Below are 21624 nucleotides of genomic sequence, written 5' to 3' on the forward strand. Positions count from 1 at the left end.
ATTGAAGATGATTGCAGACGTGCTGAGGCAGAATTCTGCAATAGATGGATAGACAAACGGCTCTGAACTGTTGACAAATTTGCCAAAGCCGGACTCAGTAGCGGTCTGGTACAGCATCAAATTCTTTTTAGAAGTAACATTTTTAGCAAAACAGTAATACTGTGCAACTGTCTTGTTGCAGGTGTCACTCAGTCTTGATGATCGTTCGTGTGCTTCGTTTAGCGACGTTCTGAACCATAGTCCGTAGTTGGTTGCCAAGAGGTGCAGTAAGAATATCCTCAGAGTCCACCCCTTTACAAATCTGACTTTAGAATGAGTAACGACGAAAAGCATTTCTCCCACTATAAATAAAGCTTGGAGTATCGAATGCAGGAGAGTTTCTATTGCGTCTATTTTTTCATCTTTTCGTCCCAAAGAGCTGGAGCATTTCCAACTATCACTATCAAAGCTTTCCGCACATTGTCCTATTGTGCCGACATACCAGAGCGCTGCTACGGAACCGAATATAACCATCCCGTACTGCAGGTAGCCGACACTTTGCGTTGACTTTCCCTCTTTTACGACACAACAGTTCAATCGTTTTGAGCAGCAGCCGCTGCTGAAGTAGAACAGTCCGACTAGTGAAAGACTCAACAGAAAGATAACGAAGACGTTCATGGGGAGTGCGGTGCTACTATGGGCCACAGGATCATTATGCCTGCTGCTGCTGCTATTCCCGCTGCTATTGTTGCTGCTATTCCCACTGCTACTGCCGCCGCTCTTCCCGAGAAGGAGCGAGAAATTAAGACTGGTATCAACGCTGATGATGACGAGGAAATACTGCAGGCTCACTAATACTGCAGTCGTGTTTTTTCCCGCTCCTAAAATTAACTTCTTTAGTGCGTCTCCAGAAGAGCTGTCATTTTACGTTTCAGGCGTTCTTTTACTTCATTCAGAGTCAGTGAATTTCCCTAACGGATAGCCAAATAAGTCGGTAGAAGACAAAGTAATTATCGCTTCACCTTTCCTTCCTCATCATCGTCCGATCCCTAGAAATAAAACAATTCGTATAATGAAAGCAGGCCGCGGCCGGGGCGCCGGTGTACACATGCCCTCTCACGTATGCCGGTTCAATCTTGTCATCAGAGACAGAGTCACGACGGTCCATTAGATTCGGTTTTCTAGAGAGATGAGATTGCTGCTGCTGAAACGCAAAGGAGTTACTGTGCTGAGCTGGCTGTCACGAGATAGACAAACAAGGGAATTTGAATTGAAGGCGGGGGCAGTGTACTTTGAAAACACTATTCTGTGGATAAAGCCGCCGGCTTTTTAACAGGATTTGTTCAGATCGAAGACAGCCGAGTCGTCTGACGTTGCCACGACTCACTTTGAAGCAGATTTTTCTTCTCGAGCTGCCGCATTGACGCAAACCAGGAAAGTGGGCAGTACCAGCGACATCACGAGATGGCATGCGAGAGAAGTCCCCTACAGCAACAACAACGCAGCAACGGAAGTAGACAGATCAAGACAACTTTATTCAGGTATCAACTATATACAGCAACTAAAAGTCTACTCTAACCCGACGTCATGCGGCATCAGCAGCAACTGCCGTCGCATCATCCTCACCCTTTTCCACCTTAGTCTCATTGTTCTCCACCGCGAGCGAAGGCACGCTAGTTGCAGGCAACATAGACGGCGGCTCCCTCTCCACAGTCGCCACAGTGGGAAAAGCGCCAGCACCCGTCTCATCCGTAACAAGCAAGCCACGCGATCGTATCGACGAAGGCGCATAAGTGGTCTCCGACGCCGCGTCATTGGATTGAAAAAAGGGATTCCACCCGGGGATAAAAAGCAGCGCGAAGGAGAGCATCAAGACCATCACGCACGTTCCCGTTTGCAACGACGTTGGGCCTCGAACTGATGTCAGCATCGCCTGAAGTCGTCGCAGTTGATCCATCAGAGATCGATTGCTGTTTTCCAACGTCGACACCTTCTTCTGCAACTGACGATTCAACTTGGAGCAATTTTCGACTCTGAAAAGGAAAGCCATACGTCAAAAAAAGGGGGTAATTTTTGAAAAATCTTCTGTGCCTTTTCTCCAAGCCGTCAACGTAGTCCTTCTTTTTCTTACGACTTTCCTGAGCCGATATCTGAGAAGAGATATCATCGTCACAAGGACTCGCAGCACACCCAATCGCCTGACCTTGTTCTTGATCTTTCGTCGAACCTTCTTCAACACTTTCTCCTCAGCTTTAGTCAGCGGAAGCTGCGTGGGCAACGTCGTGCCCTCAAGAGAAAGCAAACGCTTCTCCTCATCAGTAAGCACCAACTGAAGGTTCAAAAAAAAATGAAAATCCTCAATGAGTAGACGAATTATCCAAATGTACCTGATCTCCCGCACCGCCCCCAATTCCCTCATCCACGTCAAAATCTTGCATGTCCAAATCCACGACGACGCTATCGGTCGTCAAAAAGTCCCCATCTGACGACGTAACGAGATCTGCGTCGCCGCAGATCTGCGCCTCGAAGGCGATTGGCTGCGACGGGCTCCCCGTCGAAAGTATCGTTTCCGGCGACGAGGCGGCGATCGTGCTGGGAGATAGGGACGTCGCCGAGGCCGGTGCTTGCGTTTGTATTTGCGGGAACGATTCATCGCCGTCGGTTCCGCCGAGAAACGAAAAGAGGAAATCGTCGCTGAGAGTTGGGACGGGCTACGACGTGAAATGACGCCTGCACGGAGTCTTTCGCTCGTTTTACGGCGTTTACCTGGCCGTTTCTTTGGTCGCCGGGCGAGTGCAGGAGGTCGTCCATGTCGAGGAGATCGTCCAGGCTCAATGGAGACGTCATCGCGTATGCGGGAACTGGTAAATCGATCGGACTTTGTCGATGTGGACGAATTGACGTGGCGAGTCTCCTAAACGCATGCGTCTCGCGCTAAAAATAGGCCATTAGATCATTGCGTGGGAAACGCACTTTTATTTCGATAAAGAACTACAAATTTCGTTCTGTATCTATCTAAAAATGTCTTCTATCAGTCGCAAACATAAATTCTTGTTCCGGCCTTCGTCCTGCTGACCTACGAGTAAAAAAAGAATTAATAATCTGTCAATTCGTCTTTGTACGTACCTTTTTGCGTGCGTCCGTATTAGCGTTACCCGAGCTACACCGCGCGGAGGTTCGGACGCTTCGTAGCTCAAGGCAGCCACCGCAAAGCGATGGCCACCCGTTCCAAAAATTTAGGGGCGAGTCGCGACGTCCTCGGCCACCCCGATCAGTACCCGCCTGGATGAGAGACGGCCCCTGATACCGAAGTCCCCGGCGCGGTGGTACCAAACGCTTCGGTATGTCTTCCGCTGAGAAGAACCGGCGCTTGCGAGATGGAGAGCGGTTGACTGCTGTTTGTAGGAGTCGACAGGAAAGGCAGTGCAATGCCCGAATCGAATTCTCCTGGGCCAGATCATCCTCGGTCTAATCGTGCCATCGGGTGAGAAAAGTGCCGGCAACCAGGCCATGGTTGAACACCCCCTCTAAGCCGTGCTCACTCGTGCCTAACGTGAGCCGTGCTTATTGGCAACAATAAGACTTTAGCGATCGTTAAATCCCAGTGCGTAAACCAAGGCATAAGCCCCCCATCGCCCTGCCTAGGGGCTCCGGCACGGAATTACCCGTGGGTCACGCTGATCCGACGATCCAGGACTTGCCTTTTGTCTTCCCCCGAGCCAATCCGTCAAGGAAAACGACGCAGAGATCCACGACGCATCCACCCTCGGCCGCAACTGAAGGAAATCGGTGCTGCGCGATGCATTTGAAGAGCCCGCCGAGTCAGCAAACGCCATCATTGGTCGAGAGCAAACACGTGGGTAATGAGCCGACCACCGCAGTTGTACGGGTGGCAAACGCAGTTTGCGAGCCCGTATAACGGCGAGGGAGGCTCTCTCAAACGTGATCCCAAGGCCGGAAGTGTCTGTATGTATGTCTGTTCGAGACGCTGTATTGTGACGTCACATAAGAAAAACCCTTACTTTGTAAAGCGCATGCGCGAAATGGGACCCAAAACGGTGACCCGAAAAAGGCGATTTACGGCGCGAATAAAGCGTTTTTTCTTTCATAAACAGAAAAAATGCTTAGAAACCTTGGTTTCCAATTGATCTGTGCTATTTTCCGTGTTATAAATGCGCTGAGAAGCCGAAACGACAGTTTTGATTGTCACGCTCTGACGTCACAATCAAAAGTATCCATGTACAGTATGTGGTATGTGGGTGGGTATGTACGTACGGGTAACAGGAAATATGACCCGTACACATGCATAGGTCCTCCTCAAAAAAACAGTATGTCAGAAAAGTGCCTATTTAGGAAAACATTGCAATCATGCAAGTATTTACAGCATGTAGGTAGGACTGAGCTGTAGTAGCTAACGGCTGTAATGACCACGTGTATATGTGACAACATAAAAATATGACGTCAAACTATGTAATGCACTCGCGTACGGTAAGCGGTGGGAGGCTCTGCATGATGGCAACACGGTGAACACCGGGCCATCATTCTCTAGTTAATTAATTAGAAACAAGCCCGGATAACCAAGACAATGCAGCAAGCAAGACTCGTAATTGCACGAAGCTATCGTGCGTTTGCGACTGCAAGTCGAAGCGTGCGAATAGGATGTGCTTCAGGCTTTTGGGGAGACACGAGCGTTGCAGGTAGGAATCACGGAGGCTCTCAGAGGCCGTTAGATTGATTGGGTGTTTCCTCCGCTCAGCGAATCAGCTTGTAGCGAAGGGAAAACTCGACTTTCTCGTCTTCGACTACCTGTCCGAGATCACGATGTCCTTGCTCGCTGCAGCGCGACGCAAAAACGACGTAAGTGAAAACGATCTCATTGATTTGGCCTCGCGCGACGTCACCGCGCATTCTCTTCCCATTCGATGGGAGATTACGAGTCGGAGTCTGCTTCAAAATGTAGCAAATTTCGTTTAGGCTGCCGGCTTTTGTCCTGATTTCGTATCAGACGTCATCCAGCCACTCATCGTTGACATGAAGAAAAACGGTGCCATGACAACACAGAGAGATAGGCGTTTCTCAATTTCGGATTCAGGTGTTCGAGTAGTCAGCAATGCTGGAGGCATTAATCCGTACTCCTGCGCCGAAGCCGTCAAGTCAGTCGCAGCCAAGTCCGGCGTCGATGTGAAAGTGGCAGTAGTCGATGGCGACAATCTGATGCATCTAGTTTGTACTCTTTTTTTTCTATGTTAGATTTATTTTATTATTTCTTTGTAGGAGTCTCAGCTGAGGTCTGCTGGGACCGTCGCTTTTGATTCTGGCAAAGGCTTTCCTTCGCACATACAAAGCATGAATGCGTATCTGGGGTGTGACAATGGCAACGTAGTCTCGACGTCGAATTTCTTATTTGTTTCTTTAGGGCACGGCCTATTTCTCTGGCACTCGACCTAGGAGCGGATATTGTAATAACAGGCAGATGCGTGGATAGCGCTGTTGTGCTTGGACCTCTCATACACAAAGTGCACTGAAACACATGTTAATTTTACCAAATTATTACCCGTGATTCTAGTTTGGCTGGATGCCTCAGCAGTACAATCTTCTTGCTGGAGGAAGGTAAAAAATAAACGATTTATTTGCACCGTCAGTTCTGACGTGTCTTGTCCTAGTCTTGCTGGTCATCTTGTTGAGTGTGGTGCTCAGGCGACTGGGGGTATCTTTACTGATTGGCACAAAGTTTCCAGCTGGTTTGTTGGGAACCAAGTAAAGACTCTGATTGATATGTGTACTAGGGATAATATTGGATTTCCTATCGTTGAATGCGAGAGTGACGGAAGTTTCGTTCTCACCAAACCACCCAATACAGGAGGTCTGGTCTCGTTCGGAACTGTGGCAGAACAGGTAGGCTGAAAACATTGGCGAAGGCCAACTGAAGGAACTTGTTCTCTACTAGTTAGTGTACGAGATTGGAGATCCTTCTGCCTATCTTTTGCCGGACGTGTCGTGTGATTTTACTCAAGTGCAAATTTCTGAAGTTGCTGGTACATGCTTGTAGCAAAGAAATGTCTCGTTAATTAAATATTTACCGCGTTAGGCCAAGAAGGTTCTGCCGTTCACGTGACTGGGGCAAAGGGCTCGAGACCATCAAATCATTACAAAGTGAATAACTAGCGTTCTGGTAATTTTTAAATTACTTAATTTATTAGGTGAGTGGCACTTACGCTGACGGTTTTCGTCTCACCGCTGCTTTTATGGTCACTGGACCAAAAGCAGCGGAAAAGGGTCGCAAGACAGCAGATAGCATTCTCAAAAGGTGCTGTATGCTATCACTGTGGGACTTACCTGTATTATTGCCATTCTGTGGCAGAGTGAAGGGCCTTTTCCAAGAAAAGGGAATGAAAGATTTTAGTAGAACTTACGTTCAGGTGAAAATCTACGTCAGGTGTTGTTGTCCTTAGACTTTGAATTCTTTTTAGATTGTTGGCACTGAGGAATCATATGGAAAAAATGCTCGAGAATTTCCAGCCGAAGTGAGGCATTTGATTTTAGAAATTTGAGTGTAACCGAATTGTTTTTAGAGCCCCAGAGAAGTCGTCGTATGGATGTCAGTTCATCATTATCAGAGGGAGGCCCTGCAACTCTTTGCAAAGGAGATTGCTCCTTCCGGAACGGGCATGGGTATTATGTGATGGTTGGATCTTGTGTACACCATATCACTTGTTGTTTAGCACCTGGGTTGTTTGGAATGATGGGAGGCCGTCCAAAACCGTATGCTACTGTATTATGCTGAAAATCACACAGGGATTGCTATCTGTTCAACTAGATCTCCCGTTTTCAAGCTCTTTTCCTTTCTTCATCCCAAAAACGATATTCAAGCTGAAGTCGAATTGAACGGCAAGAAGCACAGTGTTGACGAATTTCATAGCAAGTCAGATTCTATTGCACCGACTTCAACCCAGAAAGGTTTGTACAATGGATGATCAATCAGCTAATCACTTTGTACACTGTTGTCTCAGATTTTTCATCTGGCACTTCAGCTGTGAATCTTAAAGGAGATTTTCGTGTTAGTGATTTGGCTTTTTTGCGTAGCGGAGACAAGGGAGATACAGCCAATATTGGAGTCGTAGCAAGAAAGCCCGAGTACTATCCTTTACTGCAGAATTCATTGACCGCAGAGGCAGTGAGAAAATACTTTGAGCATCTGTTAACAGAAGATAGTGAAGTTATCAGGTGAAGAATAGAGCATTTTCTATGTAGTAAAGAGATTATGATAATTTAGGTATGAATTGCCTGGCATTTGTGGTCTGAACTTCGTTTTGACGTCATCACTTGGCGGAGGCGGCATCGCCTCTCTAAGGCCAGATGCACAGGGAAAAGCGTACGGCCAAATGCTCGCTGACTATAGACTGCAATAAATAACAATATCCTACTGGTAATTTGCGCATGTACACGTCACAACGATGTACCAAACGAGCGTCTTCAGACGAAGAGGAGGTCAATGAAAGACTTACTACGTTCTTTCGTTGCCCTTTTCCTCTTCTGCCTCGTCTCCATCATCGTCTTCGGTCTGATAGTAAGCACGCGACGACGCCTCCCCTGGACAGAGCAATCGCAACAAAAGACAGAGCCACCCATCTATTTTCCCTACTGCGCAAACCGTCCCGATCGGTCGGCGTGCGACCGAAAGCTCGCTCCCCTACTCCTTTCGACGACGAGCGTAACCGAAGACGTGTGGAATGCGACGTTCGACGGCACGTCGGGCTATTTGCTACCCGTTCTCCTCTACGGTCCCAACAACCAGTACCACGGCTTCAAGGAGACAATCGTTCTCGCTCACATGCTCAATCGAAAGCCAGTCGTGTCTCCCTTCTTCAGCCACTACGTGAAGAAGAGCGTCGAGCCGCCAAACATCGACGCCAACGACGTACTCGACGTCGATCGGCTCGCCACTGCCTACGGCGCGGCGACAATGGACGAGTTTCGACAGGCGTGCGACAACCGCGTTCAGGTAAGGCATTTAGTGGACAGAAAATCTCTCAAAATAGTCGCTTTAATTAATTAATTAATTAATTTTAGGTGCTATTTGTGTCGAAAAATTTTGGTGGGCCTACTGCAAATACGATGTTGCATCGGTTGTTGCGCTTTATGCAAGTGACTCGACTTGGCAATCGGCTGCTCAGAGTGACGAAAGGGGAACAGCCCGAATTCATTCCCGACGTCGATTTGCGATTTCGAACGAAAAAGATCAATGGCGTTCGCGATGCATTGGCCATGTTTGGCGATAAGCGGAAATGCGCTCTTCTCCTCTTTCCGTTCATGGCAATTGACGTTGGGAAGTATTTACCTCTGCTAAGTCATAATGTGAAGCGACCTGCGCCCGTTCGGACATTGGCTAAAGGCTTTTTAGAGAAATACGTGGGAGAAGATCAATCCTATGGGTGTCTCCATTGGAGATACAATGAGGAATGGTCTCTGACTTGGTGTGAGAACTATTGGCCCCAGCCGCACAAAAAGTCAGCTGCAGAGTTTGGACTGCCTCAATTTTGTTCTATACTTGACGTCAGCGTTGAGCAGTTGGCTGTGTATTTGAACGTGGTAGCTGCTAAATACGAGCTGTCTCACATCTATCTGGCATCTCCATTTGAACCCAATGTATAGTGCTACGGCTCTAATCTTTGGCAAATTTAATCTTTTTCTTTTATTAGAGTACTTTTGTGACTAAACTGAAGAAGGAAGTTTCTGTCTTGTTGACTGTAGTTGAGCTACTTTCCTTTGCCAAGGCTTCAAAAGTGGTCATAAAAAGGAGTCATCATTTGTCTCTTATTGAACAGGAAATCTGCTCAGGTTAGATGCCCTTCCATATGATAATGAAGCAAATTTCATAGTCTCCGGGGGGCTTTTGTCTTTTCCAGATTCTACAGTTTTTATTGGAAGTCGGAAGTCTACATGGTCGTGGAATGTCCTCGAGGAACGCAACGGTCGTTCTCCCCTACACAAACCCCGAACGCTGTGGATTACAGATATAGTACAAAAGTCGACAATAAACAATGCTCCTCTGCAAAATCCCGCCTGACCTATCATTGCCATGCTTTTTTTGATGCATTTTTAATTAATTAATGATCTAATGACGATTAGAAAAACAAAAACCGCACTCTCAGAAATTCACTCCCACGAAGACAGATTTATTCAATGAAGATCGATGACGATAGAGAACAAGAACATACTGGACATCAGATTCCTCGTTCCTCCCTCGTACAGACACACATAGCGAAACGAGGAATTGGAGACGATGGTGAAACGCTACAACGGACAATCGTATTCGACTCTAAAGAAGCGATCCCAAAAAGAAGGCTATCTCTTCGAAGACGTCTCTTTTCCGACCGATGCTTCGTCGCTCTATCTCGATTCGAGTTCGCAGTCGGGTTCGATCGAGTGGAAGCGTCCGGGGGTGAGGAAGAAAGCGAGAGCAACAAATCGACGTGTAACTTTTTTGCGTAGGAAATTTGCGACAATCCGCGCTTGGTTGTTGACGGAGTCGAGGGAAACGACTTGAATCAAGGCGAAGTGGGCAATTGTTGGTTTGTCGCCGCGTGCGCGTCGTTGGCCGGCGAGCGTAAGCTGTGGAATCACGTCGTACCCGACGTGAAACAGCAGGTGGGGGGGGAAAAGAGATAGATGGGCGTGGCAGTCGGTCTAACTAAAATTCTTTGTGTGTACGAACAAGGAATGGGACGAGGCGGCGCCCGAAAAGTACGCCGGCATTTTCAAGTTTCGCTTTTGGCGCTTCGGCGAAATGATCGAAGTCGTCATCGACGATCGTTTGCCGACGAAGAACGGCCGACTCATCTATTGCCATTCGAAGCAGCGAAACGAATTCTGGAGTCCACTTCTCGAAAAAGCCTATGCTAAGTAAGAAAAAATAATTCAAATATTTAATTAATGAATTTTGTATTTTAATAGACTAGCTGGATGTTACGAAGCTTTGAATGCTGGCAGCACGGTCGATGCCCTCGTGGATTTCAGCGGTGGAGTCAGCGAAACCATTAAACTCGATAGCGGAAATTACAGCACGGACGAGGGCAAGCGAAAGGAGCTATTTCGCGTAAGAAAAAAAAGTGGGCAAAGAGAACAAGTAAATATTTTTCCTAAATTTAGAATATGGAAAAGGCCATGACTCGTCAAGCGATGCTGAGTTGTGCAATCACAGCCAATCCGGAAGTTCTCGAGGAGAAGATGGACGTAGGTTTGGTTAAAGGGCACGCTTACGGCATAACGGCTGTGAAAAAGGTTTGTTGGGGACGAGGTGATCAACCTCGTGTTTATTTACGATTTCTTCTCCAGGTCGTCGTCGAAGAAGGCTTCTTTCGCGATAAGAAATTATTCATGATACGTTTGAGGAATCCTTGGGGTGGGAAGGAGTGGAACGGGCCGTGGAGTGACGGGTGAGGGAGCTGGGAGAACAGCCAGCCCATGGGGGCGAGTTTGATAGGGGACGTTTCTGATTAGGTCGTCTGAATGGAAACAGGTGCCCGAAAAAGAGAAGAAAAGAATAGGATTGAATTTTGACGACGACGGCGAGTTTTGGTGAGATATTTAATTAAAAGAAATGGCGAATAAATTGGAACCTTTGTGCGTCTAGGATGGACTTTGAGGACTGGAGCAAATACTTTACCCAGTGCAGCATTTGCCGCATCATCAACACGTCCATACTCAGCATTCACAAGACGTGGCACGAAGCGAAGCACGTTGGACAGTGGATAGGCGAAAAGGCGGGCGGCTGCATCAACAACAAGGACACGTTTCTGAAAAATCCCCAAGTACATAGGAAAAGCAGTATCCAACGCACTAATAGGAATTTAATTGTAGTACGCTTTTGACGTGCGACACGACGACGAGGGAATCACGATGATATCCTTGCAGCAGCAAGATAGGCGAAGTCTGAAGCGAAAAGGAAACGAAGGAAAAAATCTCACCATAGGCTTTCTCATTATGAAGGTGAAGAAAATGGAATGAGTACCCATCCTTATACACAATTTCTTTCTTTTTTTTCAGGTTGAAGAGAATAGGATTTATCGTTTGCATACCATTTACGAGACGGCCGGCACGGTGACGTTCGTCGACTCGCGTTCGGTGTTTGGCCGTTTTGATCTCCAAGAGGGTCGATACATCATTGTACCGTCGACGTTTGAACCGCGCGTCGAGGGCGAGTATTTGCTGCGAATTTTCACCGAGAACGACAGCCGTTCGAAGTAAGAGATTCTCGTGCTTTTGAGGGGAAATGTCTTGTAGAATCGTGGCAGGTTTTTGAGACACGATGTTCCTCCGCCGATACCGTGCTATCGGATGTGCTGTTCGACTTATCCGACTGCCATTGTCACGGTTGAAATACAAGGATGCGAAAATTTGAAGTCGAGCAATGTCTTTGGAGGAGGTACTGTACACATTTTTGTATTGCATCAGACTAATCAAAACGTTTTGATCAACGTAGGCGCAGATCCCTATGTTATTGTCTCGTGCGAAGGGGTTAAAGCGCGTACGCCGGTGAAGAAAAGCACCCTTGATCCGATATTCAATTCCCAGTTTGTTTTTTACGTCAAGCGTCCACGCACCGCAAAAATTATCTTGCAGGTACTGAAAGAATAATAGTAGTAGTGTAGCCTCCCAGGCTAGGTTTCTACATGTGCACTCAGATTTGGAACTACAATGCACTTGTGGACGATTTTTTGGGACAAGTCAACTTGCCCATTGAAGTGAAAAAAGAGAAGTCAATGCAATTCTCAAAGCAGCTAATGGGACGTCGAAGTCAGAAAGATGAAGCAACGCAGGGCTCTATTACAGCAACCGTCTTCTTCAGCCAAGACCTAAGTAGCGTGTGAGACAGAGTAAAAAAAACCCCAAACGTTTCAATGCCTTTTTCGTAAATTACTTTGTCTTTTTTTCCCCACTTCTATTACGGACTGACGTAACTCGAAAACGGCTATAAAGGCGTCCGGGCTATCACACTTACGCATTTTCTGCGACCACGGCATCCACATATGCAGAACAAGAGTCGAATGGAAGTCGTCCCGGACATGTACGTTCGCGACGTGCCCTATCGCATCATACGGCGCCTCTGCCAGCTGCTCGATCCTCCCGGGCCCCGCAACTGGGAGGTGCTCGCCTCGATGATGCCCGAGTATCGGACGACCGAAATCGAGCTCTTTCGCATGTCCCTAATGCGACCCGGCGGCAGCGCGACCTACGAAGTGCTCAACGACTGGGGATCGCGAAACAATCGCGTTCGCGATCTCGTTCGCCTTCTCGTGGCGATGGAGCACGCCGAAGCGGCAAATCTCGTTCTCAAAGGTACGCGCGTCCACACAAGAAAAATTTCCGCGAGATCTCTCCCCGCGACCCGAGCGATGACGCAATTTCCCCGGGAAAAAAAAGTAGCCGACCTTTTGGCTCCCGGATAGTTTCTTACGACGCGGGAAAAATCCCCTTTTAGATTCAATGCCGGCAGTTCGTGACGTACATGTACCTACGTCTAATCAGTATCAGTAAGTGTGTTAAAGGTTTTTCCCTCTGTACGTTGAAGTCATTTGCGCTGAAGGAGACAAAGGCGACACGTTCCACATCTCGAGATTCGCGCGAATGGATCCACGCGCAAAGATCCCGTGCCTCCGACTCCGCCCCCGTCGGCTTTTTCTCCTCTAAATTCTCATCTGTCGACGCCGTCGTTGTCGTCGCCGCCGCCGCCCGAGACCGTCACGACCGTGTGCGAAGTCGAAACAGAGGAAGAGGAGACGAAGATCGAAGAGGAAGATCAATCGGATTTCAACTCCTTGTTATCGAGTGGAAGCGACGGGGGGGAGAGCATCGAGGAGAAAAGAAGGAAGAGAGCCCAGGCGGCGATCAATCGACTAGAGCGGGAAAAATTGAGGGACGAATTGGCATCGTTGACGATTGGCGACAGCGCGGCGACGACGCCCACAAAGGAAAAGGCGAATGCCATGATGACACGTAAGAAAACCTCTCATATGTATATGTTTAATTAATTTTATTATTTAATTCTTCTCCAGGATGTTCTGATTCTGATTCCCCTCAAAGCTTCGCTTCCTCTGCGTCTCCGCTTTCGCCGCCTGGCTCTTTGGTTGAGTGCCCGTACGGGGACGTCCGACGAGAAACGGACAATTTCGATTCGAAGCAGTACAACGACGGTGGTCATCTATTGGGTAGCGGTGGCTTTGGCACCGTCTATCACGCTGCGATGTGGGTTGGCGGCGAGTTGCAATCGGTTGCGGTTAAACAGCTCAAACTGCAGGTATGTATATAATCAATGAAAACCGTACAGGAATCCGTTGACACGAGTTTTCCTTTTTGTAGCTCAGCGGGCAAGAGGCCGAGACGAGGGATGCGGAAATGAGGACGCTGTTTCGTAACGAAATTCAAGTCTTTGCCAAACTGGGGTGAGAAACGACGAACCTGACCGAATTTTAATTGAGTATATATATATCCGTCTAGTAACGGTCATCCCAATCTCGTCAAACTTCTCGGCTACAGCGTCGACGGTCCCGAATTCTGTCTTATTTATGAATACGTTAGAGGCGGGTCTCTGTTGGATCGATTGGCGTGCAAGGTGGGCCACCAGTCATCTTTCAGTTCGCGTATTCCTTTCATTTTCATCTGCCGCAGGGCAATTACAAGCCGTTGACGTGGACAGAGCGCGTGCGCGTGAGCGTCGGCAGTGGCAGAGGGCTCGTGTATCTTCACAAGTCAAAGCACATTCACAGAGACGTGAAGAGGTGAGAAAAAATATATGTATTAGAAGAATGGTGTTTTTTTTCAAGTCTTGTTATGTAGTGCCAACATATTGCTGGACTCCTCTGGAAATGCGAAACTGGCCGATTTCGGCGTGTCAAAGGCGTTGGACGCGACGACGACGACGTCCGTTTCGAAAGGAAAAACGTACACGCAGAAGACGGAGACGATACAGGGAACGCGAGCGTACATGGCACAAGAAGTGTTTCGCGGGTCTCTTTCCGTCAAAGTCGACGCGTTTGCATTCGGAATTGTAAACGAATTCAAAAGCAATGTACGACTATAAAATTTTGTGTCCAGGTGATTTATGAGTTGATCACCGGTCTACCTCCGTGCGTGCCAAAAGCAGATTCGGAGGAAATGGACGATTTGGTGAGAAAGGGAGTCGTTAATTATGTGTTTCACCGCGCGATGTTCTTGTTTAGAAATCGTTAGTGGAAGAAGAAGAGGATGACGTCGAAAAGATCATTGATCAAAAAGCGAATTGGCCCGAAGCGGTCGTAAAAGATCTTTTGAAGATAGCTGATGACCTTACAGAGGCGAAGAGAAAAGACCGAAAAGAAGTCCAACAGGTAAGAGGAAGCGGGGGAGAAGTAACGGTTTGTGAACGTAGGCGCGTTTTAGATACTGCCCCTGCTCGAACAACTCGAACACAGAGACGCATGAAGAATGACGACATTTTGTAAAGGTTATTTTATTAAAGTGAGACATACAGTAGGAGTGCGTTCTCTTGGCATGCTGCTAATAGCATCTAATACATCGTTTTGCCGCCATTGAGTTGAGACTGGTTGTCATTTAGGCGTAAATTTGTCGGGATCAGCTTCGATATTCAAACTGAGAATATCGAGTTGTTGTACTCCCCAGGCAGGTCTAGTTTGGGCGTCAGATGCTCCTGTATTTGGATTCACGGACGCTACCTCTACTCCGTTGAAAAAGTACTTCACAGTGACGGAAACATCAAAGGGCGGTCCAGAGCGCTTCCAGACGGTAATGCCAAAATTCTGCTTCTCTGGCGGTGCAGTTTCAATAGCGACTACACAGGTTGGAAACTATCTGTTAATAGTAGTTATAACACACATCGTCTTTACTCGTAGCTGATTCGAAGCCGCCATCAGTGCCATTCCGGTCATCAGGTCCCAGGGTTATTATCCACCGTCCATTATCTGCAGTGAAAGCTCCGGTACATATTTTTTCTGCTGTTTCATTTAAGTTGTGGCAGTCGCCTGTCGCTTCCGCTGTGTCTTCTGGCATTCCTATGACAATATCGATGTTTTCGTCGGATTCCCAGCGGACTTCAATTCGCCAGGTGCCAAATAGGCATCTCTCGGAATCGTCGACGTTGCACAGCTCTGCAAAACAAGAACGATACTAATGTAAATACATCTAGAGCGTTGGTAGCCCAACTTGTGGTGACGCTTGTTCCAGAATCCATAACCACGCGTTGGACTCGTCCGTAAGGACGGCTCCCAAGCTCCACGCGGCAGCAGCGCGCTCGACGCATTCGCACTGCGTCGTTAGCAGGTTAATATTTTGACGTCTACACGGACACAGCGCAACGTTGTCCTCTGTAATATAACATCATTTTTTAGCCTACAATGTCTCGAAGGCGTCGGATGGACCGGAAATTGTTTTGAATGTGCTCGTCTCATCACAGCTGCAAGTGCCACACGCATATTATAGTAGTGAGAACTGCCAGAAACTTACACTACTCTGACTCGCGACACGTTCGTGTTTACGTAGACGCTTCTATACAATCAAATTGTCTAAGAAGGACATTATGACTGTGATTTGGGAACGTTACTGGTTGATTGATAATGATAGGCCAGTACATTCGGTATTGATAATGATATCGTCTTTGTTAGAGAAAATGGCAATCATCTCAAACGACAACGGACACGACACGGCTTCAAGTCCGTTGCTAGGAATGCACATTTGCGTCACTGATGCATGCCTGAAGGCTGAAGGGGACCTACACTTGCGACGATGTCAAATGCGTTTGCCCGTTGCTCTGTCCGGCCGGTTGTAAACAGTACGCCGTTTCATCGTCGCCTGATCTGCGTTAGGCTTTGAAGTCATGACTCTGGTGACGTCGGAGGAGTTCAATTTCTTACCGGTCATAGAAGCAGTTGACGTTGACGACTTCGTCAGAACATAAGGGTGGACCTTGTATGAGCGCGGCGATCATGACAACGAGCAAACCGACTTGGAGAAAGCGACCCATTGTTATTCGATGATTTTATGCATGAGCACGCGCATGCTTTGCACTGATGATTTATGCACGCATGTCAGGCGCTTGCCGCGGTCTTCAAAGCAAAGTGCCCGAAAGCGATGGAGACTTATCGATTTAGTATAGAAACAAACTAGGATGACAAACTTGGTACCATTCGGAATGTGCCAGTGGTACCTGTCTGTATCCTGAGAGAGAGACGTCCACTGTTGCATTGAGTGGCCAGCACTCTTACTTTCAATTCTCAGTAGTTGGTGTCAAGAATTTGTAGGTGTCAGCTTCGAAAACTATTGAATCATTTACAGGTAACGTATTACCCTCATATATCTATGGTATTACTGTAACCTGTTACGCATGCGCATAAGAAGCGCACAAAGCAAAATGGCGTCAGAGCGTCACTATTTCGATCTCGACGAACTAGCGCAGGAAGAGGACGGCGACACGGACCCCGACTTCGACGAGGAAGAAGAAGAAGAAGTGGAAATCTGGGACCTCACGGCGCCTCCCGAACACGAGTAACGCCCCGCGCAAGAAAAAACGCCAAAAAAAAGAATCCCGCCTAATTCTCCACAGATGGTACCACGGCGCTCTAGATCGGACGACGTCCGAAGAGCGTCTCCTCAAAGCGGCGCGTCCCGGCTCCTATCTCATGCGCGAGAGCGAGCGCAAACCGGGCAGCTACGTTCTCTCCTTCCTCGGCCGAACCGGTCTCAACCATTTCAAAATCACGGCCATCTGCGGCGACTATTACATCGGCGGACGCCAATTCTCCTCGCTCGGCGATCTCGTCGGCTATTACACGAACGTTTCGTGCCTTCTCGAAAACGAACAGCTCGAGTGGCCCGTTCGACCCGCCGAGGTTCGTTTGGAAAAGCGTGGGGTTGGGTCCCGCCCCTCTTCGTACAGAACGCGCTATTTTTTTCTTTTTTTTCTTTTTTTAGCCGATTACCACTTCGCGACGCGTAATTGCGAAGTACGCGTACGAAAAGACGCCGGATACGGATGAGATTGGGTTCGTTTCCGTTTGTGCGGTTTTTTCCTTTATTATTTGGGAGCGCATCCTGTTTAGGTTCTCGCCCGGAGACGTTTTTATCATCGTCGGGCAAGTGACCGACGACTGGTTGTGGGTGCGATCGATGAAGGAGAGGAATCTTAGCGGACTCGTGCCGGCCGTCTTGGTCCAAGAAACAGTAATTAATTAATTAAATAATTAATTAGAAAACTTTTTCACGTTCGTATACTTTTTTTAGGGAAATTTGGATCCCTACGAAGGCCGAGAGTAATATTGAAATAATCGCGATATATTCATTTTTGAGATTGTTTTGCTTTTCCAGATGGTTCAGTAATAAAATCACCAAAGAAATGGCCAAAGATCTCCTCATGGACTGTACGCGCTGATCACTTAGTAATAACGTATTTCTAATCCAACTTTCACTTTCGCAGGTCAGCTGGGGACTTTCATTATTCGGCCAAGTGACACATCGGCAGGTGACTATTCTCTCAGTGTCAGGTGATTTTTCATCTTACTCAATATCGTAAAAATCGTATGAAAACCGCACGCATTCCTCTCTCGCACGCAGATGCAGTCAGACCGTATCGCGCTTTCGCATACAGAAACAGAAACACATGTACATAATGGGTGGCCGATTCTTCGACAGGCAAGTCCCCCTTCCCCTCCCCGTTTCCCCAGTCCCCTCGTCGTCGTCACGCCCGTTGATTCTCTAGTCTCGACGCTATTATCGATCGATACAAAACGGAGCACATAGCGGAGAACGTTCTCCTAATGAAACCCTTGCTAATCAAGGCGGGAAAATTTGGCGGTGGCGGCGTCGCGCCGAGGACGGAGAGCGGAGCCTTGGTGGCGCCGGGACTTCGTCCGCGTTCCGTTGGTTCAATAATTGGTCATCCCAACGAGGAAATCAAGAAGAAGGGCTGGTTGTTGAAACGAGGTGAGACAGCTGGGTGGCTTGCGGTATTCTTAGGGTCACGGGGGTGTTATGATAGGCATGAAGAAAGATAACTGGAAATCGCTCTTATTCACCTTGAATAACACGGAAAAGCAGCTGCTCATTCACGAAAACGAAAAAGTGGGAAAAATGGAATAAAGCGCGGAAAAGCAATAGACGTATTTGGGAATTTAGAGAGCCAAACCTAAAGGAATGATCGATCTCAACTACGGCTTTGTGGCTCCTCTCCACGATTCCCTATTTGGAAGGCATGACCTTGGGACGGGGGGAAGGGGGCAGGGGGGCATAAGCGTGACTAATTGATTTTCCCACAGGACCAATTGCTTCCAGGTCGTCGTGAGAGCTTTCAGCGAGACTCAGTTCTATTACCTCAGAGCTGACACCAAGGAAACCAAAAGGGTAAGAGAGAAGTCCCCCCCTCCAGTCCCCCTTCTTTGTCTATAAAATATTTCTCTCTCTTCGTATCATTAGCAATGGATGGACATGATTACGAAAACGTGCCAAGGAACGTCGCGCGTTCCCTCGCTTCGACGCGGCGCGAAGCAGATTCGAAGTCTATCCGTTGGCGTCGTCGAAGCGAAGAAACTTCCCAAGCATTGTCATCCCTATTGCGTCGTATCGTTGGACGACATCAAGCTGGCGAAAACCCAAGCCAAAGAGGGAACCGACGTTCTGTGGAACGAAGATTTCAAATTCGAGTAAATTGATATAATAACTAGTCGTAAAATCTCTTGATTATTTTTTCTTAGGGATATTCCATCAGAGGCAACTACTCTGACGGTGACTCTGTACAGCAAAGGAAAGCGGTCCAAAGACACTGTAATTGGTGTGTGGAGAATCTCGTTGGTTTTTTATTTCTGGCGGAAGGTTTGACGCCCTATTTCCTCTAGGCGTTGTTTCTATTCCGTTTTCGTTGTTGCCTAATCGGACGCAAAAAGACGAGTGGTATCCGTTGAACACGTTGTCGAAGGCTCATCAGCAGCTCAAGGTGTCTGTTCGAATCAAGGCTAAGTTTATGGTGAGAAAAATCGCACGCTCATTTTTTTCAATTTTTTAATTAAGTTTTTTTAGCATGAAATAATCATGGCCGAGGCAGCGTACAAGCAGTTGAAAGAGGTAAGGGGACCTAATAGTAGATTCATGATAATGACGCAAGAGGTAAACGGTCGTTTTACATACAAAGCGACTGTTTACCTTTTTTTATTAAAGACCCGCAGAGTAAACCGTTCCGTAGCACGATATCATATCATGTGGGCTCTTTTTCTCTCCCAGCTTTTGCTGGATCAGGATTTAGTCGCCGTGCGCGCTCTCGAGACGGTCTGCAAGGATTCGTCGCGCTTGGAATTGGCTGCGACTCTGCTGCGGATATTCCGCTGCGAGCGTCAGGTGGTGAGCCTCCTGCGAACGATCATGACGCAGGAAATCGAAAGAGAAGGTATAGGGAACAAGAGACGTTGTTTGAATGTACGTGGAGGTGATAAAACTCGTGTCCTTCGCTTTAGGCGAAAGGGGAACTCTCTTTCGAGGCAATTCTTTGGGAAGCGTGCTCATGGATCAATTCATGAAAATGATTGGCGCTTCCTATCTACAAACGACGCTTCGGGACGTCGTTATGGATATACTTGACTTGGAAGATGATTGCGAGGTTAGAACGAAAGACTTTTCAGGGGTTTTTATTATATACATATTGTTCTATTTGTAGCTGGATCCGCAAAAGATTCCGAATGCTTCTCTCCTATCCGCGAATCTGCAGACGATGCTCAGTTTGCTCGAAAAGGCCGTTAATGCTATTTATTCTTCTATTCCGAATTGCCCTGTGTAAGTTTGTGCCTCCTAGCGTAGGTCGAGTCCCTTGGGACGATTTTTTTCTTCAGGGCTCTTCGCTATTTGTTCGGTTGTCTGCAGAAGGCCGTTGAACTCAAATGGAAGGATTTTCCCGAAGTTAAAACAAGAGTTGTTAGGTACGAACTGACTATTGTAATACTGTAAATAGATGCTGTAAAAGTTGCGTCTTGGTAGCGGTTTCCTCTTTCTTCGCCTCTTTTGTCCCGCCATAGTGAAACCTCAGCTAAGCAGTCTAACGAGTAGGGTCAATCATAATTAGTTTTCCTTGTTGTGTCAATAGTTGTTTTAGAGAAATCTGTGTCATCTACTCGGACGCTGGTACTCGTGGCTAAGTGTTTACAGAACCTAGCCAATTTAATCAGCTTTGGCGGCAAAGTAGGACGGGTTATTGTATTAGAATTCGCGTTGGGAGACGTGGCTCTTGTTCGTAGGAAGTCTACATGTGGAAAATCAATTCTTTCATTGAGAAAAACAAGGAGAAATTGGTTGCATTTATTGATGAACTATCGGTGGGAGAACTGACGAGGTAGCGCACAAAAAGAAAGAATTCACTGTGTGTTCCTTAGGACGTTCCGCATTGTCCTATGGTGGATGACGACATCTCTTCGATTAATCTTGCAAGGGAACTTGCGACGATACATCAGCTATGTGAAGCGCACAAACAAGAGCTAGAAAAGCTCAGCCAAGTAGAGGTACCTCAGTTGTTTTTATGTACAAAATGAAATACAAAATTTCCTCTTCTATATCTAGAGCCGCGTTAAACGATTAATTGGAGCGTCTCACCGACTAATTAAAGAGGAAGAGGAAGCGGTGACAAACAACTCACCATGACGACGGACAATTTGTATTTGGCGATTAATAAGAGAATATTGTTCTTTACTATTTTCTAATCAATACAGGGAAGAAAGACGAAAAAGGACGCGTTTTCTCAGCATGCTAAAAAGCCGCCGTCAACAGGCAACATGGTACCTGTGATCATGCTACTCTTATCACTCAGCAGATATAAGATTGCATGGACAACTTCTTCTACTTCGGCGAATCGCTTCAATGGAATTTTTCCGAGCATGGGCTGAGCCTTCTTTGGATCAGACCAACCCAGCCGCCCCATGTCCGTCATGACAACGGTCGGATTGACGCAATTGACTCGAATCCGATGCGGTCCCAATTCCAAAGCCATAACGCGCGTGAGTTGATCGAGAGCACCTTTCGAGGCGCAATAGACGGCGTGGTCTCGCAGAGCGGCCATCGACGCTTGACTGGATACGTTTACTATTGCTCCGCCCTCGCCGCGCTCCACCATGCCGCGCGCTACGACTTGGCCTACGAAGAGGCACGCTTTCAAGTTGACGTCCATGACTCTGCCGTAGGCTTCTTCGGTGACGTCAAGAAAGGGTTGCAAAACGCCCACGCCCGCGTTGTTTACGAGCAAGTGAATCGGTCCGAGAGATCGCACGCGTTCCATCGTCTCCTGCGTGTTAGTGACGTCGGCTTGGATGGCGTGGATTCCAGGGTGCTGTTTCTGGAGCGAATCGAGATCTGATTGCGTTCGGCTTAGCGCGTAGACTTCCGCGCCGCATTTTTCGAGCGCTATAGCTACTTCGCGACCGATGCCCTTGCCGGAACCGGTGACGAGAGCACGCTTTCCGTCGAAACGAATCTCCATGTTGTAGTTTGTACACAGACGAGATCCCGGATAGCACGTGGGGGTTGGACAATCGAATTTCCATGTGCAAACAAATTGCTGTAATCTGTTGTCTGCTTTCGTTTCTTTAGTTTTGTTTACAGGTTCATTAGTCAACAAGTCGGCGACTA

The 21624-nt window shown here is 47.6% G+C and overlaps 7 protein-coding genes and 1 long non-coding RNA gene across 11 annotated transcripts; 4 read left to right on the forward strand and 4 right to left on the reverse strand.

Moving 5' to 3' along the window:
* Positions 1–1493: 1493 nt before the first annotated feature.
* On the reverse strand, positions 1494–2896 carry LOC136192522 (cyclic AMP-responsive element-binding protein 3-like protein 3). Its single transcript, XM_065981165.1, has 5 exons — positions 2746–2896; positions 2367–2690; positions 2183–2308; positions 2071–2129; positions 1494–2012 (listed from the first exon to the last, which is right to left on the reverse strand). Exons 1-5 carry the CDS (start codon positions 2824–2826, stop codon positions 1565–1567), a joined length of 1038 nt encoding a protein of 345 aa, XP_065837237.1. The 5' UTR covers positions 2827–2896; the 3' UTR covers positions 1494–1564.
* A 39-nt stretch (positions 2897–2935) lies between these two features.
* Positions 2936–3150, reverse strand: LOC136192523 (uncharacterized). The gene is made up of 2 exons (XR_010671149.1): positions 3106–3150; positions 2936–3055 (listed from the first exon to the last, which is right to left on the reverse strand). It is a non-coding gene; the product is annotated as an uncharacterized lncRNA (long non-coding RNA).
* A 1402-nt stretch (positions 3151–4552) lies between these two features.
* On the forward strand, positions 4553–9118 carry LOC136192316 (uncharacterized). 2 transcript variants are annotated; one of them, XM_065980856.1, is made up of 22 exons: positions 4553–4676; positions 4736–4836; positions 4954–5023; positions 5072–5202; positions 5254–5342; positions 5396–5495; positions 5546–5589; positions 5643–5720; positions 5766–5874; positions 5927–6014; positions 6068–6132; positions 6180–6286; positions 6341–6398; positions 6450–6503; positions 6552–6651; positions 6702–6741; positions 6797–6936; positions 6990–7203; positions 7253–7981; positions 8050–8625; positions 8679–8817; positions 8886–9118. In XM_065980856.1, exons 1-19 carry the CDS (start codon positions 4565–4567, stop codon positions 7386–7388), a joined length of 1836 nt encoding a protein of 611 aa, XP_065836928.1. In that variant the 5' UTR covers positions 4553–4564; the 3' UTR covers positions 7389–7981; positions 8050–8625; positions 8679–8817; positions 8886–9118. The 2 variants fall into 2 exon arrangements, with proteins under 2 accessions (XP_065836928.1, XP_065836927.1); XM_065980855.1 differs by having other exon boundaries at positions 6180–6398.
* A 90-nt stretch (positions 9119–9208) lies between these two features.
* On the forward strand, positions 9209–11947 carry LOC136192315 (calpain-5-like). 2 transcript variants are annotated; one of them, XM_065980854.1, is made up of 13 exons: positions 9210–9421; positions 9472–9627; positions 9698–9882; positions 9934–10075; positions 10129–10260; positions 10315–10415; positions 10480–10557; positions 10613–10790; positions 10840–10968; positions 11026–11222; positions 11274–11404; positions 11462–11601; positions 11664–11947. In XM_065980854.1, the coding sequence occupies exons 1-13, from the start codon at positions 9263–9265 to the stop codon at positions 11847–11849; spliced, it is 1914 nt and encodes a 637-aa protein (XP_065836926.1). In that variant the 5' UTR covers positions 9210–9262; the 3' UTR covers positions 11850–11947. The 2 variants fall into 2 exon arrangements, with proteins under 2 accessions (XP_065836925.1, XP_065836926.1); XM_065980853.1 differs by having other exon boundaries at positions 9209–9421; positions 10129–10415.
* Positions 11948–11972: 25 nt separating this feature from the next.
* On the forward strand, positions 11973–14550 carry LOC136192317 (interleukin-1 receptor-associated kinase 4-like). The gene is made up of 11 exons (XM_065980857.1): positions 11973–12318; positions 12461–12512; positions 12566–12975; positions 13035–13276; positions 13339–13421; positions 13477–13591; positions 13648–13757; positions 13816–14026; positions 14074–14145; positions 14199–14345; positions 14398–14550. Exons 1-11 carry the CDS (start codon positions 12009–12011, stop codon positions 14437–14439), a joined length of 1794 nt encoding a protein of 597 aa, XP_065836929.1. The 5' UTR covers positions 11973–12008; the 3' UTR covers positions 14440–14550.
* Positions 14452–16011, reverse strand: LOC136192320 (uncharacterized). 2 transcript variants are annotated; one of them, XM_065980862.1, is made up of 8 exons: positions 15885–16011; positions 15747–15827; positions 15575–15691; positions 15478–15519; positions 15368–15427; positions 15232–15310; positions 14862–15167; positions 14452–14806 (listed from the first exon to the last, which is right to left on the reverse strand). In XM_065980862.1, exons 1-7 carry the CDS (start codon positions 15992–15994, stop codon positions 15027–15029), a joined length of 630 nt encoding a protein of 209 aa, XP_065836934.1. In that variant the 5' UTR covers positions 15995–16011; the 3' UTR covers positions 14452–14806; positions 14862–15026. The 2 variants fall into 2 exon arrangements, with proteins under 2 accessions (XP_065836934.1, XP_065836933.1); XM_065980861.1 differs by having other exon boundaries at positions 14862–15122; positions 15178–15310.
* Positions 16012–16367: 356 nt separating this feature from the next.
* On the forward strand, positions 16368–21620 carry LOC136192314 (ras GTPase-activating protein 1-like). Its single transcript, XM_065980852.1, has 25 exons — positions 16368–16515; positions 16574–16859; positions 16942–17012; positions 17070–17190; positions 17251–17279; positions 17335–17387; positions 17444–17510; positions 17581–17658; positions 17726–17949; positions 18005–18087; positions 18142–18215; positions 18282–18366; positions 18439–18665; positions 18717–18793; positions 18858–18985; positions 19039–19083; positions 19240–19402; positions 19470–19612; positions 19670–19785; positions 19842–19928; positions 19987–20051; positions 20102–20187; positions 20244–20321; positions 20379–20504; positions 20563–21620. The coding sequence occupies exons 1-25, from the start codon at positions 16382–16384 to the stop codon at positions 20641–20643; spliced, it is 2727 nt and encodes a 908-aa protein (XP_065836924.1). The 5' UTR covers positions 16368–16381; the 3' UTR covers positions 20644–21620.
* LOC136192319 (L-xylulose reductase-like) lies at positions 20650–21497 on the reverse strand. Its single transcript, XM_065980860.1, has one exon. It carries the CDS (start codon positions 21473–21475, stop codon positions 20741–20743), a length of 735 nt encoding a protein of 244 aa, XP_065836932.1. The 5' UTR covers positions 21476–21497; the 3' UTR covers positions 20650–20740.
* Positions 21621–21624: the final 4 nt, after the last annotated feature.

This window comes from Oscarella lobularis, chromosome 10 (assembly GCF_947507565.1).
Source record: "Oscarella lobularis chromosome 10, ooOscLobu1.1, whole genome shotgun sequence".
Taxonomy (NCBI): domain Eukaryota; kingdom Metazoa; phylum Porifera; class Homoscleromorpha; order Homosclerophorida; family Oscarellidae; genus Oscarella; species Oscarella lobularis.

Coding starts and splice junctions, on each gene's coding strand:
- LOC136192522 (XM_065981165.1), bottom strand. CDS start 2,826: ATGACGTCTCCATTGAGCCTGGACGATCTCCTCGACATGGACGACCTC. Junction 2,309..2,366: donor GGGGCGGTGCGGGAGATCAG/GTACATTTGGAT, acceptor TTGAACCTTCAG/TTGGTGCTTACTGATGAGGA. Junction 2,130..2,182: donor GACGAAAGATCAAGAACAAG/GTCAGGCGATTG, acceptor ATCTCTTCTCAG/ATATCGGCTCAGGAAAGTCG.
- LOC136192316 (XM_065980855.1), top strand. CDS start 4,565: ATGCAGCAAGCAAGACTCGTAATTGCACGAAGCTATCGTGCGTTTGCG. Junction 5,721..5,765: donor TGGCACAAAGTTTCCAGCTG/GTTTGTTGGGAA, acceptor TATGTGTACTAG/GGATAATATTGGATTTCCTA. Junction 7,204..7,252: donor GAAGATAGTGAAGTTATCAG/GTGAAGAATAGA, acceptor ATGATAATTTAG/GTATGAATTGCCTGGCATTT.
- LOC136192315 (XM_065980853.1), top strand. CDS start 9,263: ATGGTGAAACGCTACAACGGACAATCGTATTCGACTCTAAAGAAGCGA. Junction 11,223..11,273: donor GAGAACGACAGCCGTTCGAA/GTAAGAGATTCT, acceptor GAATCGTGGCAG/GTTTTTGAGACACGATGTTC. Junction 11,602..11,663: donor CCGCAAAAATTATCTTGCAG/GTACTGAAAGAA, acceptor ATGTGCACTCAG/ATTTGGAACTACAATGCACT.
- LOC136192317 (XM_065980857.1), top strand. CDS start 12,009: ATGCAGAACAAGAGTCGAATGGAAGTCGTCCCGGACATGTACGTTCGC. Junction 13,277..13,338: donor TTAAACAGCTCAAACTGCAG/GTATGTATATAA, acceptor TCCTTTTTGTAG/CTCAGCGGGCAAGAGGCCGA. Junction 13,422..13,476: donor CAAGTCTTTGCCAAACTGGG/GTGAGAAACGAC, acceptor ATATCCGTCTAG/TAACGGTCATCCCAATCTCG.
- LOC136192320 (XM_065980861.1), bottom strand. CDS start 15,994: ATGGGTCGCTTTCTCCAAGTCGGTTTGCTCGTTGTCATGATCGCCGCG. Junction 15,428..15,477: donor GTGTCGCGAGTCAGAGTAGT/GTAAGTTTCTGG, acceptor TGGCACTTGCAG/CTGTGATGAGACGAGCACAT. Junction 15,123..15,177: donor TGGAACAAGCGTCACCACAA/GTTGGGCTACCA, acceptor CTTGTTTTGCAG/AGCTGTGCAACGTCGACGAT.
- LOC136192314 (XM_065980852.1), top strand. CDS start 16,382: ATGGCGTCAGAGCGTCACTATTTCGATCTCGACGAACTAGCGCAGGAA. Junction 18,216..18,281: donor CACGATTCCCTATTTGGAAG/GCATGACCTTGG, acceptor ATTTTCCCACAG/GACCAATTGCTTCCAGGTCG. Junction 20,322..20,378: donor CATTTATTGATGAACTATCG/GTGGGAGAACTG, acceptor TGTGTTCCTTAG/GACGTTCCGCATTGTCCTAT.
- LOC136192319 (XM_065980860.1), bottom strand. CDS start 21,475: ATGGAGATTCGTTTCGACGGAAAGCGTGCTCTCGTCACCGGTTCCGGC.